The following is a 15,840-nucleotide window of genomic DNA, read 5'->3' on the forward strand; positions in this document are numbered from 1 at the left end:
TAAACTGAGCGTAACTAACTTTCAGAAATGCATCTCAGCTTTCATTAATTAAAAGTTACTGTTGTTCATACAGTCAATGTTATGATCAGTTTTCAACAAGCTCTGTTTCAAAACATAAATAATTTGTTGAATAGTTCATTGAAAAGCAGACTTGACAGAAAATTGCATGACCATTAAAAAGTGTAGATCAAAAGCCTTCCACCAAGTCGGGCTTTTATTGAACTTCTTTCTGCAGCTACAACAACTTCATTCTGCAAAGAAAAATCAGCTAATAAATATTGTAGAGTTCCTTTCCATCCAAGGAAAAATATATTGTTACATTTAAGATTATTTACAGGCTTTCATTTGCCAAGGTAGAGGAATTTGTTGCTTCTGAATCACCATGGTATGCAAGCATTAAACGGAAAAAATGACAACATATTTTCAAGGATGCCATAGGGACAAAATTTAGACCCCTGAAAAAGGTGGGGTTGTATCTGAGCTGAGATAAATGTGGCCTGTGGTCACTGTTGATTTATCTCCGCTCTGTCCTATACAGCATTTATTAACACACAATGCATGTGTTGTGTTTCCCTGTGCTGCAAGCAGTAGCCAGTTAAATGTAATTAGGGCAGGAAAACTTGCAAAGTGTCACATCATCCTTTTTATATTACTGAACTCAAAGGAATGATGAGGAAAGGACTGATCTGCCTGCCTGCAAAATTGGCAACAAACCACCTTTCTTCCAGCTGTGATAGTTTTCTTCAGTATCACACAATGCCTACTGAAACCAATTGAGAATTGTTATAGAAAGTACAGAGTATCCCAGCTTCTAACTGAGCTTGTTTTGTTACCTTTTGTCCAGATTTTATTGTAATCACAGCACTCCCAAATCTTGATCTTTCCTGCAATTAAAAAATGGTTTGAAAATATTCACGTTAGTAAGTGTTAATGTTCATTGTTTGTCACTGATGTGTTCCTAGTTGCATAAGGCACCAAAAGATTATCCAGCCCATCCCCCAAATCCAACAATAGACCAATCCAATCCTAATGGCAGCATGCCACAAGCAGCAGTCAGGCACCCGACATAAGGGAGGCAAAAAGGACAAACAGCTCCAGATTATGTGAGCGAAAGAACAGTGCAGGACCTCTAGTCCATTTGCCTAATGTGGAAATTTGTTAATAACATTCAATTTATTTGATCTTTTATTATTACTGATCTTTTGAGCAACACCATGCTCTTGAAGCCTCATCATAAAACATTTAAGAAGGATAAATCCTACTGGCCTCAACAGATTAACAGGCTTAGGAAAACTCTGCAAGTCTTTTGGATAACTGCCTCTATAAAGCACAGGCATACAGCAAATAGTCACTGAGGCAAGGCCCAGTGGCCAGTATGGGCCACACTCCTCCAGCAGCATTTTGATCCAGCCATGTTTGATTACAGCTGGGTCGTATGGAGTGCAGTGTTGGCAGCTGCTCAGTTCTTGCGGTTCTGACCAGTGGCTCATCAGAGGTCAATGCATGTGTAAAGGGCACGTGATTGTTCTGGGGAGGATTTGAACCCACTTTGGTTTTTTTTTCTGCTTTAAGATTTTTCTGTTATCCTGGAAAGGGGGGGGGTCTGAAGATTGCAGAAGCTTGTGGTGTGTTCTGAAGTGGCTTTGATCCTCAGATATAAACATCCACGTGCGTTGGAGCCTCTTCAGAATTAGATACATGATTTCGTAAATGAATCCAGTATTGTTTTGAACCTAGAAAGGTTAGTTCAACCTTTCTAGGTTCAACTTGCAATGACTGCAGGTAAACTATTGTAGAATTGATAGTTTTAATAATTGAAAACCTGTAAAAGGTATGATTTCTTAAAGGAGCATATTGCACATTCAGAATCCGGTTGCTTACCTCAGGTGAAATTAACACATATTTTGCCTGAGGAAGGAAAACAAAATGAAAGGGTGGTGTGAATAAGGTATCATATTTATACTGTAAACTTATTTCAAAAGGCATGCACATTTCTTAATGTAGTTGCATTTCTATCCCCCACCGTTCTTCCATCAAAGAACCTAAGGCAGCATACATCACTGTCCCTAGGAGGAATCCCATCCAGGCACTGACCAGATCAGACATGGCTGCTTTCAGCAAAGAGACTCAGTTGTGTCCTCTAGCCATGCCCTGGGATTCTAGATGCATCAAGGTCTTGCACTGTAGAAAGCAGGGGGCCATGAGAGGGAAATCCCATCCTCTTCCTGTCCCCCCCCTTCACATATTTGCAGCACGTCTGCTTCTACCTTTTTGACTCATGCCGCCGGGGGGGGGGGAGCTCTCGCTCCTCTGCACACCTGCAGCCCTGCTGACACATTGGCAGGAAGCACCAGCTTCTGCTTCTGCACACCTACAAAACCTCCATCTTTGCCTGTTTGGCTTATACAGTGGCAGCAGCTCCCACTCCTCCTCCCCTGCCCACCTTCCTCAAAATGGTGACTCAGATCTCCCAACGCAGCAGTGTGAGGCCTTGCTCTTCTCTCCAAAACCTTTCTTTCTTTTTTGTATTTTTCTGCAAATCTGAAGCCCCACCCCACATTTCCATCTGGCTTAGGGTCACCAGGGCAGCAAACTATCAAAAACATTAAAACAAGATTTAAAGATACATAGCATAAAAACAATTCAATTTTGATCAGCACAAGGGCCAGGTTCAGAATTAAATCTGTTATATCACTTGTTGATACTTCTGATGTAACCACAAAAAAACCACTCACACACACATACAGAGTTATATTTGCTGTTTTTGCTCTTATGAGTTTCTTACCCAGTCTTCAGGACAAGGGGAGGTCCATGATTGGCAATGGTCTGTCACATTACCCAAAGTTGTCTGGTTTCCACTATATATATAAACACGCTCAGCATGTCTTTCAAACATTCCAGCCATGAGGTCTTCTGTTCGAAGAGGTGACGTTACAATGATTTCATCTGCATCGATTCATAACGACAGATTAAATATGTTGTACAATGTAATGAAAACTGCTTTGGATCGGATATACCAAATTTTTCGTATAACTGACCTAGAGCAAAACTTATGGCCTGAAAGACTAATTCAACACAAGGAGATACAAATCTAGCAAATTAATATTTACTGAAACATTCTGTATAACTCAAAAGCATGCAATTTTATAGCAACAGAAAATTAGTTGGACATAAAGGAAAGTTATCTACTTTTTAAAACAATGTTGACAGTGCAATACTTATTAATAAGATATATCAAAAGTCACTTAAGGTATATAGTACCTTGCAATATAATAATACCTTAAACTAGCACTTCTCAAACAAGGCTTTGCATGTCCTTTGTAAAGACAGCTCTTGTTACACCATCCAGCAAATGTGAAAACACAGCCCACTGGGTTTTCTAGGAATGGGATGTGTAATGAAATTCACTTAAATCATTTCTTCTTGAGTTAAAATTTCTTGAGATAGGCTTTTTAGGCTTTTTTTTTCCTTTCAGGAATTGGGGCTGGTCGGCACTGTCTAATCTGGCCAGATATAAGGCCTTGAACCACAGATGCAGACCTGAAACGGTCTTCAAGGACAAAACTTGATGGAGGCTGGTACCTGCCTTATTGCTTGTTAGCATGTAGCCTTATTGGGTGGGCAGGGTGTGTGTGTGTTAAGTGATTAGTTCTTTCCCCCCTCCCTTACCTGTGATGACAGGCCACAGCCAAGTCTGTCGTCAGAGGTTTTGGCCCATCTGATTGGCTTACAGTTTAGGCCAGCGGCAGCTGGCTGGTCTTGAAAACAGTTGTTTCTTCAGTCTCTTAGTGTGTCAGGGAATGATCAGACAAGCAAGGAAGCAAGAGGAGGAGGCCCTGCCCTGTTCTTGCACCTGTACCTGGTTTTGCTCCTATTCTTGATTGCTCCGCCACTGGTGGATTCCTGTGCTACCAACCTTTGTGCTTTCAGGGCTTTTTTTCTGGGAAAAGAGGTGGTGGAACTCACTGGGTACCATATGTGTGCACGCTTTGCACGTGCGCACATTCCCGGGACCACGTGATGACGTCACTTCTGAGAAGTGCTCACGTGCTCCACAGGGGGCCCGATTCAGGCCCAAATTGACCTGGATGTGCCGCTGCTCACTGGTTTGTTTAGCAGGAGTCCTTTTCCAAGCCAAGCTGCATGAGACATGTTGAGGCACTGAGAAGCACGGAGCCTGCACCTTCTCTCTTACATGATGGTATAGGAATGATAGTTAGAGAAGGGAACAGGGTAAGCTGGAAAGCCATCTTTTCAGGACTCCAGCCATCATCCTACCAACCAAGAGCCAATCTGGGCCCAACTGTCTAATTAGCATTTCCAGCTGTGTGAAAACTGGTGAGTGTAAATTGAAACTCTGAGAGCCAGTCTCTCAGGGTTGAATCACTAGGGAACAGAGACTGGCACGCAGTTGTTAGAATCAGCCAAGTCAGCACATTTCTGAGCTAGGTCAAAACCTGGTCCTGCAAACACTTGCACCACTGAACCAAAGTCCAGCCATTCTTAGTAAAATTCTGGCCTAAACTGGCAACTTCCTTACAAGTGCCCACAGCCAGTCTCCACTGTTTCCTAAGGGGTAGCGGGTGGGGAATCCAAGGCTTTCTCCAGGACATAGGAACTCTTAGCCAAACACACAACAGCCAACTACTGACCAAAAACTTCCCAATGCAAATGAAATCAACAAAGCCTAACAGAACCAATGTCAATCCAGAGATTCCCAGCAGAATCAACGGCAAATCAGAGAATCCCAGCAGAACCTAACAGAAGCAAGGGACACTGTACAAGCTCAAGAGAACTAGTGTCAGTCAGAGATGCCAGGGAGAACCCAGGGCCAATGCATGCCCAATAGAACCAATGTCAAACCAAAGAATCCCAGCAAACAACATGGCAAGCCAGTAATACCAAGGAAACCAGTCAGACCTGGCAATGGCATATGGCAAGCAAGTAACACTGCCACAGAAAAAAATCTCAGTAATGCTACTTCCCTCCTCCTGTTTACTGGGAAACTCACAAAGGGGGAAAAAAACAAGTTGCTGCAGCCTTTAAAATGCAATTTTCAGATGTACCCGAATTATTTGGGAATGTAAATATCAGTTTATCCAAATATACCCAAATAGGACAGATGTAACCAGATATACCCATATAATACCAAAAGGTATTTTCGGGTATATTTTTAAACAATATATACTGAATTGCACATCCATAGTCAACCCCCCCCCATTCTGCCATGGAAGTCAATGGGTAATTCTAGGTTAGCTTAACCTACCTCATAGGGCTATTTTAATGGGAAAAACGAAGAGCAGGAGTACTATATACACAACTCTTACCTGTTTGGAGGAAGAGTAGGATAAGAACAGAACACTGTCCAGGTCCACCAGTTAAATGTGTTTTACTATGTTGCAAATTAACATTTTTTTTATCCCACAAGCATGTTGGCAGTGGCACTGAACTAGGAGTGCAGTCTTACTTATGGCCTCTTCCTAGATCTGAAATTCCATTTCTTAATATCCATCTTTTCTCTTCATCTTATTTAAACATAATTGTTAAAACGGATTTGTTCTACATTGCATTTCTTTCTAAACTCTTGTTATAGTTCTTGGTTACAGGGACTAGAAAAAAGCCACTTTGGTCCAAAGAAAAATCCGGAACCATAATCTATGCAATACCTTTTATTAGGACCAACAAAGGAATTCAAATATGTGTGCAAGTTTTCAAGTTTCCCAGAATTCTTCACCAGAGTGGATATACCATCCTGCGTGAAATTCAGATCAATTTTTTGTTTCTTCTTCCAGACAGCCAAGGGTGCAACCTGACACCAAAACCATTTTAAATTCTACATACCTGCTCAGCATATCACACAGGATGCTTACAAGACAATGTATGAAGATCATGGCTTGAGACATTTTGTCTCCACCTTTTCGTTTAAATAACCAGCCTGATTAAGGTTTCTAGCAAACTTGAACACTTGCACACAGATGTGCATATACTTTGGCTCACTCTAATAAAAGACATTTATTGCATGGCTTTTGCTTTTGTACATGGCCTTCGTAGTTTTAGATCCTTCACAAATGAAATATGATAATAATTATTACAACAACTTCATTTTTACCAAATCCATCACCATCCAGGTCCCTGAGGTGTACATCTTCTCCAAAGCGTGAGAATCTCTTGTCCCCAGTGAATCTGCTGAGTAAAAGTGGCCTGGTACTGTCTGTGAAGTCATATATCAGTGCAGTTCCTGCTTGGCGTAGCACTGAGGTTATAAATGCAAATTTAGACGTGCTGTCTGAAAGAAACCAGCGGGAAGGACAGATCAGAGCGTTGCTCCTGGGAGAGGATTATAACAACTAGTATTAATGGACGGGTACTAGCTCTGGAAGAAGGCTGTAACTAGAATCAACTGCAGTCAGTGTTGGCTCTACCATCTACAACACAAAGGACAGTTTTTACAATGATTGTGTTCAGGTCTTCCAATGTTAATCTCTAAGTTTCTCATTTCAGTGACATGATACTTTCTTATGGGGAGCAGTGGTGGATTAGTTTGAAGTGGCCACAACTTAGAAATGAAGCATATGCTTTGCATGTATAAGTTCAGTGGCAGTAAGGATCTTGGGAAAAGGGTGGGGAATGCTTGGGAAACCATCTGATGGGATAGTCTTGAATTCAGTGGACTAAAGGTCTGATTCAATGTTAAGCAGCTTATTCTACATTTTTGTACTGCTTAGTCATTCTTTCCACAAACAGTTGCAAGCAAAATTGAAACTATGGTTCTACACAGTAAATACATTATTATATTAATACAGCATTATATTCCCCATAAAATCCAGCAATGTCTGTCCTCACAGACAAGATCCTACAAGTCTTACTCAAAAGTGATTTCCGTTCAGCAAATGTTCGACTTCTCCCTGCAGTTCTCCTTTTGCTACTTTAATTAGGGAGGAGAGAATTATGTACTGTTTTGCATTTTGTAGCCAAAGCCATTGTTCTTTTTTCTATTTTAAGAGAATGATTGCAAAATTATAATTTTAGTGAACTGCGCTTTTAGCTATGGAAAAAACAGTACCTAATCTCTTCCCTTTGAACAAAACTGGTAATTATTTACTGCAGCATTATTGGAAGAATCATGACAGAACAGGAGAAAATTAAAGGAAGGAGAGGAAGAAAATATAAAGGGACTGGCACTGAAAAACAGTACTTCTCTACATAGGACAGTCCTAAAACTGCAACTTTAAGTTAAAACAATCCTACAAATTTGGTCTGAATAAAGACAGAGGATAACTAAGAAAACACTGGAATGCAACAGGTGACAACAGCCTGATCTGGACTGTCCATTCAGCCTGACAACAGCCTGATCTGGACTGTCCATTCAGCCTGAGTGTTGAATGACGGCAATTCCAGACTAAATAATCAGTGTGGAAGCAGCCATATACTACACATGGGCCCAGACCACTCCTTCCCCTGCATGTGTCATTTGGCTTCTGCAGTTCTCCCCCAGGCACAGGTTTTTGTATGCAGAGTGGCTGTTCACAGGGAGGCAGGGAGCTGGCAGCAGGGATAGCCATGCATGTTGCAAGCTTGAGACTAGATGGTTCCCTATGTTAAGTAGGCTACAGCACAGAATCCTTTTCAGTCTCTGTAGTAATGTAATTATCTCAAAGCCCCTTTGTTTGGAGATGGGACCTTTCCTGCTCCAAGATCCTCTACAATTCCCCACAGTTGAGAATATAGAGTCGTTTCCTCTTTACATGACAAGGCAGCCATGGTCAAAATGTGCCAGCTGTTGGTAAATGTAAAATGCTGGAGCCTGCCCACGGCTGAACAGGGGAAACGAGTGCCTCCACGGCTTCATAAGTGCAAATAACAGGGACAAGTATGTTATATGGGGGGGGGAATGTACAAAGGCCCCCAAATGCCTTAACGAAGTGGCATCAAGATCCTTCTGTGGTAGCAAAGTAAATCATATATTTATAAAAGTCAACAAACACTACCGCTAATGACTCGGACTCTGATGGAGCGCAGTTTATTGTGAACTGCAGAATTAAAACAAGTAAACAACTCAATGTACAGAAATACAGATCCAGAAACACATACCTTGTGTTGGCGCGCCAATTACCAACACATGCCTGGAGATTCCTTTGACAGAAAGGAAACCGGTTGCCAAGGATGAACCCAGTCTCCCCATTTCCTGTGTTTATTTTCAAAAAAGAGTCAGTTCTATAAAGACGGAGTCGTCCTCACATATTATGTATTTATTATTGCAAAGAATACCAGAGAGACCTACCTTATCTCCACTTAAAGTAAATCTGCTTTGCGTGCATGGTAAGATATAGCCATACACCCTTCCGACAACCTGCTTCATATCCGGTGAGAGATAGCAACCTAGACTAAATGATACAGTGTCAACATTTTAGAAACATCATATTGACGGGATTTTAACAAAACAGTCACTGTAAGCGCAGTTTAACAAAACATCCACAGCAAGTAAAACATGGTTATTTTTATTTCAAACCCCACCTTTTAGAACATGCAATGACTGCCAATTGTGCCTACTCACAGAGGCCTTGAGGAAGTTGCTGCATCTCTACCATACAAGGAAAGAACAAAACACTTTGCAGAAGGGATGGTAACAGGTGAATAGAATGCAGAACTAGAGTTACTTGCCCCTTAGCATTCAGGAGGACGAGAAAGGCTAAATATTTAATTAATTAAAAGAAAATGAATTGCACTTGTAATGACATTCCAAAGTAGCTTACCTGCTATTGCAGTGCAACTATATTGAACACACTAACAGAAATTATCTATAGACTTCATAGAAGGGACTGGAGAATGTGTTGCTAGGTCATTCTTAACACTGTAAGGTTTCCACCTCCCAACTGTCTCCCCCAAATGCCCAGCCTGCACCCCATTTGTGCAGGCTGTGGCAAAACTGATGGCCAGAGATAGCTTAATATTACTTAATCTTATTTTATATCATTATCTATCACAGTCAGAAGTGGCCTTTGAAAGATACCGGCCCCACACAATATCTAATAAGTGCAGATACTAGAACAGAAAACTGAGAAACAAGCCTCTAACTGCAAGGGTGCTTTATTCGCATACTTAAGTAGAATTTAGTCCTATGTTTTAATACAATGTATGTGTAACTGAAAACAAATTTTTGTGTTATCATTTGTGATTGTGCCTGGGACAGCAGTATAGTGTCTGTCTTGGGTATCGCGGCACATACATACTGGCCCTGCTTACCGTATCTTTGGGCTGCAAGAACAGTACAGGAGTACCTATCTCTGGAATGGTAAGGAAGGTGAGCAGAAAAGATTTCTTTCTATAGAGCTGTCCAGGAATACAATTAACTTTCTGGCCTCAGGTTTTTAAATATAAGAAACGATATGGCCCTGACCTGAATAGCCTAGACAAGCCCGATTTCATCACATCTCAGAAGCTAAGCAGGGTCAGCCTTGGTCAGTAATTGGATGGGAAACCTCCAATGAAGACCAGAGTTGTAGAGGCAGGCAACGGCAAACCACCTGTTAGTCTCTTGCCATGAAAAACCCATCAGGAGGCACTGTAAGTCAGCTATTACTTGACAGTACTCTCCACCACCACCACACCTCAGCAGAAGTGAAGGGAAAAGAAGTTCTACCAATTCTTTCACTGAGTTGAACACTGACTAATCTTCTTTGCTGAAATCACTGCTGTTAGTGGATGAATTGCCCTAACCTGGATGGTCCAGGGGAGCCTGATATCATAAGATCTCAGAAGCTGAGCAAGGTCAACCCTGATTAGTTGTATTGTCGAAGGCTTTCACGGCCGGAGAACGATGGTTGTTGGGGGTTTTCCGGGCTGTATTGCCGTGGTCTTGGCATTGTAGTTCCTGACGTTTCGCCAGCAGCTGTGGCTGGCATCTTCAGAGGTGTAGCACCAAAAGACAGAGATCTCTCAGTGTCACAGTGTGGAAAAGATGTAGGTCATTTGTATCTACTCAGGAGGGGTGGGGTTGAGCTGAGTCATTCTGTAAGAGTTTCCCAGGGTGTGGAATGCTAATGGCGGGAGGCTTCACTGTAACCTGAGGAGGTTCTTTTGCATATGGATTGGTGCTTGATGTGCTAATCTTCTCTGCAGGGCTATTGTCGGGTGTGGAGTGTTTTGTTGGCCTGGTGTTTTTCAGAACTGGAGCCCATGCTCTGTTCATTCTTAAGGTTTCTTCTTTCCTGTTGAAGTTTTGCTTATGCTTGTGAATTTCAATGGCTTCCCTGTGCAGTCTGACAAAGTAGTTGGAAGTGTTGTCCAGTATTTTGGTGTCCTGGAATAAGATACTGTGCCCTGTTTGAGTTAGGCTATGTTCAGCCACTGCTGATTTTTCAGGCTGTCCAAGTCTGCAGTGTCTTTCATGTTCTTTTATTCTTGTCTGGATGCTACGCTTTGTGGTCCCGATGTAAACTTGTCCACAGCTGCAGGGTATACGGTATACTCCTGCAGAGGTGAGGGGGTCTCTGCTGTCTTTTGCTGATCGTAGCATCTGTTGTATTTTTCGGGTGGGTCTGAATACTGCTTGAAGGTTATGCTTTTCCATAAGCTTTCCCATCTGATCAGTAATTCCTTTGATATATGGCAAAAACACTTTTCCTGTAGGTGACTGTTTTTCCTTGGTTCTTTGATTCATCCTGGGTTTGATTGCTCTTCGGATTTCATTTCTGGAGTAGCCATTTGCCTGAAGTGCGTGGTTTAGATGATTAATTTCCTCATTGAGAAAGCGCGGCTCACATATCCGTCTTGCACGATCCACTAATGTTTTCATTATGCCATATATCAAAGGAATTACTGATCAGATGGGAAAGCTTATGGAAAAGCATAACCTTCAAGCAGTATTCAGACCCACCCGAAAAATACAACAGATGCTACGATCAGCAAAAGACAGCAGAGACCCCCTCACCTCTGCAGGAGTATACCGTATACCCTGCAGCTGTGGACAAGTTTACATCGGGACCACAAAGCGTAGCATCCAGACAAGAATAAAAGAACATGAAAGACACTGCAGACTTGGACAGCCTGAAAAATCAGCAGTGGCTGAACATAGCCTAACTCAAACAGGGCACAGTATCTTATTCCAGGACACCAAAATACTGGACAACACTTCCAACTACTTTGTCAGACTGCACAGGGAAGCCATTGAAATTCACAAGCATAAGCAAAACTTCAACAGGAAAGAAGAAACCTTAAGAATGAACAGAGCATGGGCTCCAGTTCTGAAAAACACCAGGCCAACAAAACACTCCACACCCGACAATAGCCCTGCAGAGAAGATTAGCACATCAAGCACCAATCCATATGCAAAAGAACCTCCTCAGGTTACAGTGAAGCCTCCCGCCATTAGCATTCCACACCCTGGGAAACTCTTACAGAATGACTCAGCTCAACCCCACCCCTCCTGAGTAGATACAAATGACCTACATCTTTTCCACACTGTGACACTGAGAGATCTCTGTCTTTTGGTGCTACACCTCTGAAGATGCCAGCCACAGCTGCTGGCGAAACGTCAGGAACTACAATGCCAAGACCACGGCAATACAGCCCGGAAAACCCCCAACAACCAACCCTGATTAGTATTTGGATGAGAGACCACCAAGGAAGACCAGGGTTGCTACATAGAGGCAGCTACTGGCAAACCACCTCTCTTTGCCTTGAAAAACCCAGCAGGGATCACCATAAGTCAGCTGCAATTTACACACACATTGGACAGCTGCAATTTACACACACATTGGACAGCACTTTAACACACATTGGATTAATCATTTGACTAACATACTGCTGAGCTGAGATTGCTACAGTTCTGCCATATGTTCCACTTCCTCAGCATCTCTACTGAAATCACTCACTGGGAAAGATAGGGTCCCAGAGTATTTGGTGTTTGGAACTGCATCATTGGTAAGGAGACATGGCAGGGACTTGCAGACCAGTTTTACCTTCTGGGATTTGCTAGGAGCAATATTTCAGCCTCCAGGTTACCACACCTAAGACCTTGGTCAACAACAACAACAACTGCAATGTTAGAAGAACTGTGGGAACTGTAGTCTCTGCACTTTGAGACTACTATGGGTTTCAGTTAGGATTTGTGAAATCTTATCTTATGATTGGTATAGTATTCAAACTTATGTTTCCTTTTTCATTTAAATAAACTTGCTTTGCACTCACCAAAGTGTGGGACTGGGAAGTAATGTCAAAATATTTAAATGAAGTCCCAGGTTGCCTGAAGCAAGAGGGAGACATTTAACTGTTGAACTTGCAGCCAGCCCTTGATTTAACAAAATGAAACAGCACCTACAGAAGGTCTTTGAGGAAGGAAAACATCTTATGACTTAAGGACACTAGATTACATAGCTCATATTTAAGAGAAAAAAATTGCAGATTGTCAAGGCAGACCAGATAAGACCACATGAAGTAAAGAGCAGTTACCCATTGCAGCTTTTCCAGGTAGGACTGCCAATTAGCAACAAGGTCATATTCTGAAGCTGGATGCTGTTGAGTGAGGATCCGAACCAGCCGTAATCTCTTTCTCCTTTCACCATCCAGTCAGCATCCGATACAGAAAGCAGACCTGATCAAACAAGAATAAGAAGCTAACACAGTACTGCTCCGGTAACCATGACATACTAGGCTATGATTGGTCTTATTGTGCATTATGGATCATCTCTTTTTAAAAACATATCAAATCTCATGCTAAAGTTTCAGACAGCTCCAGCTAGCCTCAACAATGGCACTGCAAACACAGCTTATTTCATCAGGTAAAACTCCTTACAGTCTGTTCTCTAAAATATGCTTCTAGTTGGTCTGGATTTTTGGCTGCTCAACAGAAGATGCCACTATTACACAGTCTTACAATATCACCACATTATGATAGTATAATGCAAATATCTTCAAGCTTTATCAACATAAGGCACAGCAAAGGCAGCTTTCAGTGATTTTATTAAAAAAAAATATTTGCCAGGAAACTGTTTGAAGATGAAATGATAAAATCCCTCTTTTGACCTGGAGTATCTCACAGCATCCCAGAAAATGAAAAGAAAATTACTGAATGACATCACTACTGCTCAATAACTAGACATAAAGCTGTATGTCTGGACACCCTGAAGAGAGGTTTTGATAAACAGTTTTTCTACTCTCATTTACAAAGTGCTGTATTCTCAGGACCTTTTCAGGACAACCAGATCTTTTATAACCTCTCGATCAACATCCTGGTACTTGCACCATTTCTCTTTACCCTTCTTTTTTCAGCCTCTCCTCTTCCTCTACTGAAATCTACAATTTAATTTCCTCTCTCCCATCTTTTCTCTCAATGCACCACACAAAAGATACACAGAACTCCTCCCTTGTTATTCTGTTCTTTATGTTTCTTTTTTGCAAATAACACTCCCCTACCCTAAAATTAAAAGCATAAAAATCCAGAGGGGTGGGATTGCATGAGAAAAAGAAGTCTTGTGAACCAAATAAGGAGTTGGCTTTAGAGAGTGGAGCCCATACCCTATACAATGCATTGATAAACTGCCTTTGTCCACAGTTCATATATTGGATTGGGATTTCCCTCATCTTTGACCTGTCTGATTCTGACGTACAGTATCTCTGTACCTGCTCCAGTCTTGCTAAAGAGTTGTTGTTCATCCAGAATAGTTCTATCTGCATACAAGGCTGCTTTCTGGATTCTAACTTCTGGTCCATTCTGGCTTCAGAATTAATTTTGGCAGGGCTGGGGTCCTGGTTTGGGGCTTCTCTGGGGCAGGGCTTATAAGGCTGTGCCATCTTCCTCTGTTAGGCTCTTGCCAGGAAAACCCCACCAGGGGTCCCCATAAGTCAGCTATGACTTGAGGGCACTCTCTACCACCACATCTCTGTGATAGCTAACCCTGCATTCTCTTGCCCTCTGCAAGCCACCCCAGCTGGCCTTTTAAAGCTCTGACTGAAAATCATGATCTGTTCTCACCCAGATATTGGTAGCCTTTCGGCTTGCCCATGTTTATATCTGAGTTGTGCTAGGGCACCACTGGAGTTCCTTTGACAAGGCAATGCATCACATGCCTTAAAAACTAATCATTTTATTATTGAATAAATTTGAATGATACAGAATCCACTTCATCAGGTATGTGAAATGCCAGCTGAGAAATTTCATGCATCTGGATGAAATGGATTGTCCGCAATAGCTTATACCACACTAAATATGTTAGTAAAAGTACAGTAAGGCTTACAGCATCTTCCCTGATCCTGTGCTCAGGAAGAGGTTTTGTTGACTTCATTTCTGCTACTAGAAGTATGCCTTTTGTGCTTTAATGTAGTAAGGCCTTTTGACATCATTTGAAATAGGTGTCTTAATGGCTGTAATGAGCATTATTCTTATTTGTGATTTCACTACTGAATTCTCAACATCGCATAAAACAATCTTACACAGATGTCTGAGTACACAGTCTGGCTCAAAAAGGTCCTCTGCTAGTGAACTTCCCCATTTGCATCAACAAATGGGGTACCTTTGTACATAGAGTCCTTGTGTACACATCCCTGATACGTGCATCTCTAGAACTGCTCCTTTATTGAAGTGAATGGGGGGAAATGACAACAGTTTGTTTCAGCATCAGGATTTAAAGCTGTGCACTACTTCTGATAAGTAAGGGAATTCCTATCCAACCTATTTCACTGTCTAGAGAAAATTACAGGAATAAGCCTGAAGGACCATATGAATCTCTTGTATGAATTTGCTACCATATCATAGATACATGGTCCTTTTGCATTAAAATTTGCCATTATTCTCAATGGTACCATACGTAACTAAGAGAAGGGTTTGGATTACTATCCCGGTTTTGTTTTTTGAAAGATATAAAAGAGAGCTAAAAAGCAAGAGAATATATGAAATAAGAGCAATGAGTTCAGTAAATGTCACCTTGGTTGCTTCTGTTGAAAAATGAATAAAATCCGGCCACAAATCCTCTTTGTTTCCCATCACCAGGTGCATAAGGAGAGCCAACCAGGAGGTCATTATTTCCATCTTCATCAATATCAGCTGCCAGCAATGACCAGCCAAGGTTGCAGTGTATTTCCTGCAAGCAGCAATACATTGGTTTCTCAATAAGAGAACATGCTATGATAAAATTCTACCAAAGAAATGTCTCCTTATAAGTGGTAACACTTTACAGGCTAACACTATTTGGGGTTCTCCTGCACATCTTATTTCTCACAAAAGAGTACAGGATCAGACCAATGGGACATTTAGACTGATATCCTTTCTTAAGTGTAGTTTCAGGGTAGACCACATAATAGGTACTTAGAAGCATATCACTTATAACCATATGTAGAGGTAGCGGTCAATAGCCTCCAACCATGTAGACGGTCAAATTATACAATCAGCAGAATTAAGTGGAAAAACTTTTCTTTGCCTGTAGCACTCAGAGTGCAAGTAAAGCATTTTAAATACTCCCCCTCCCACCGCACATACACCACTCCAGCATTCATGCAGAACAGCACATCTAGGAGTAGTTTTCCCTCTAATATGCAAGTTCTCTGTGTACCGGAAAGTTTTTGCAGCCTGGAAGAAGCCTAATATAAAGGCCACAAAATCATAGTTGTTCCTCAAGGGCAAATTCTCTTTTCTTTATTTACTTTATGTATAGTCCACCTTTCTTACTGAGACTCAAGGAAGATTACACAATGTAATTCAATACAATCAACAGCTGGAGCATTTGATAAACAATACAACAGAGTATATAATACAGGCATTTAAAAACAAGCAGAAATCTGATACAGAGCTGAAACAATGTTGAAACAAAACATAAGCAATTTGACAAGACATAGTAGATAACAGTG

The 15,840-nt window shown here is 41.5% G+C and overlaps 1 protein-coding gene across 3 annotated transcripts in view; it reads right to left on the bottom strand.

Moving 5' to 3' along the window:
- Nucleotides 1–14: 14 nt before the first annotated feature.
- GPLD1 (glycosylphosphatidylinositol specific phospholipase D1) overlaps nt 15–15,840 on the bottom strand; it is a 42,763-nt gene continuing 26,937 nt past the window's right edge. The window contains exons 18-26 of one of the 3 annotated variants that reach the window (XM_054984718.1): nt 14,921–15,077; nt 12,451–12,592; nt 8,282–8,384; nt 8,092–8,185; nt 6,110–6,286; nt 2,786–2,946; nt 1,882–1,908; nt 834–884; nt 15–251 (exon numbers count right to left, since the gene is read on the bottom strand). In XM_054984718.1, coding sequence (XP_054840693.1) covers nt 174–251; nt 834–884; nt 1,882–1,908; nt 2,786–2,946; nt 6,110–6,286; nt 8,092–8,185; nt 8,282–8,384; nt 12,451–12,592; nt 14,921–15,077 — 990 coding nt within the window. In that variant the 3' untranslated portion in view covers nt 15–173. The other 2 variants (XM_054984717.1, XM_054984719.1) reach the window with 2 other exon arrangements.

The sequence above is a fragment of the Eublepharis macularius genome, chromosome 7, assembly GCF_028583425.1.
Source record: "Eublepharis macularius isolate TG4126 chromosome 7, MPM_Emac_v1.0, whole genome shotgun sequence".
NCBI classification, from domain to species: domain Eukaryota; kingdom Metazoa; phylum Chordata; class Lepidosauria; order Squamata; family Eublepharidae; genus Eublepharis; species Eublepharis macularius.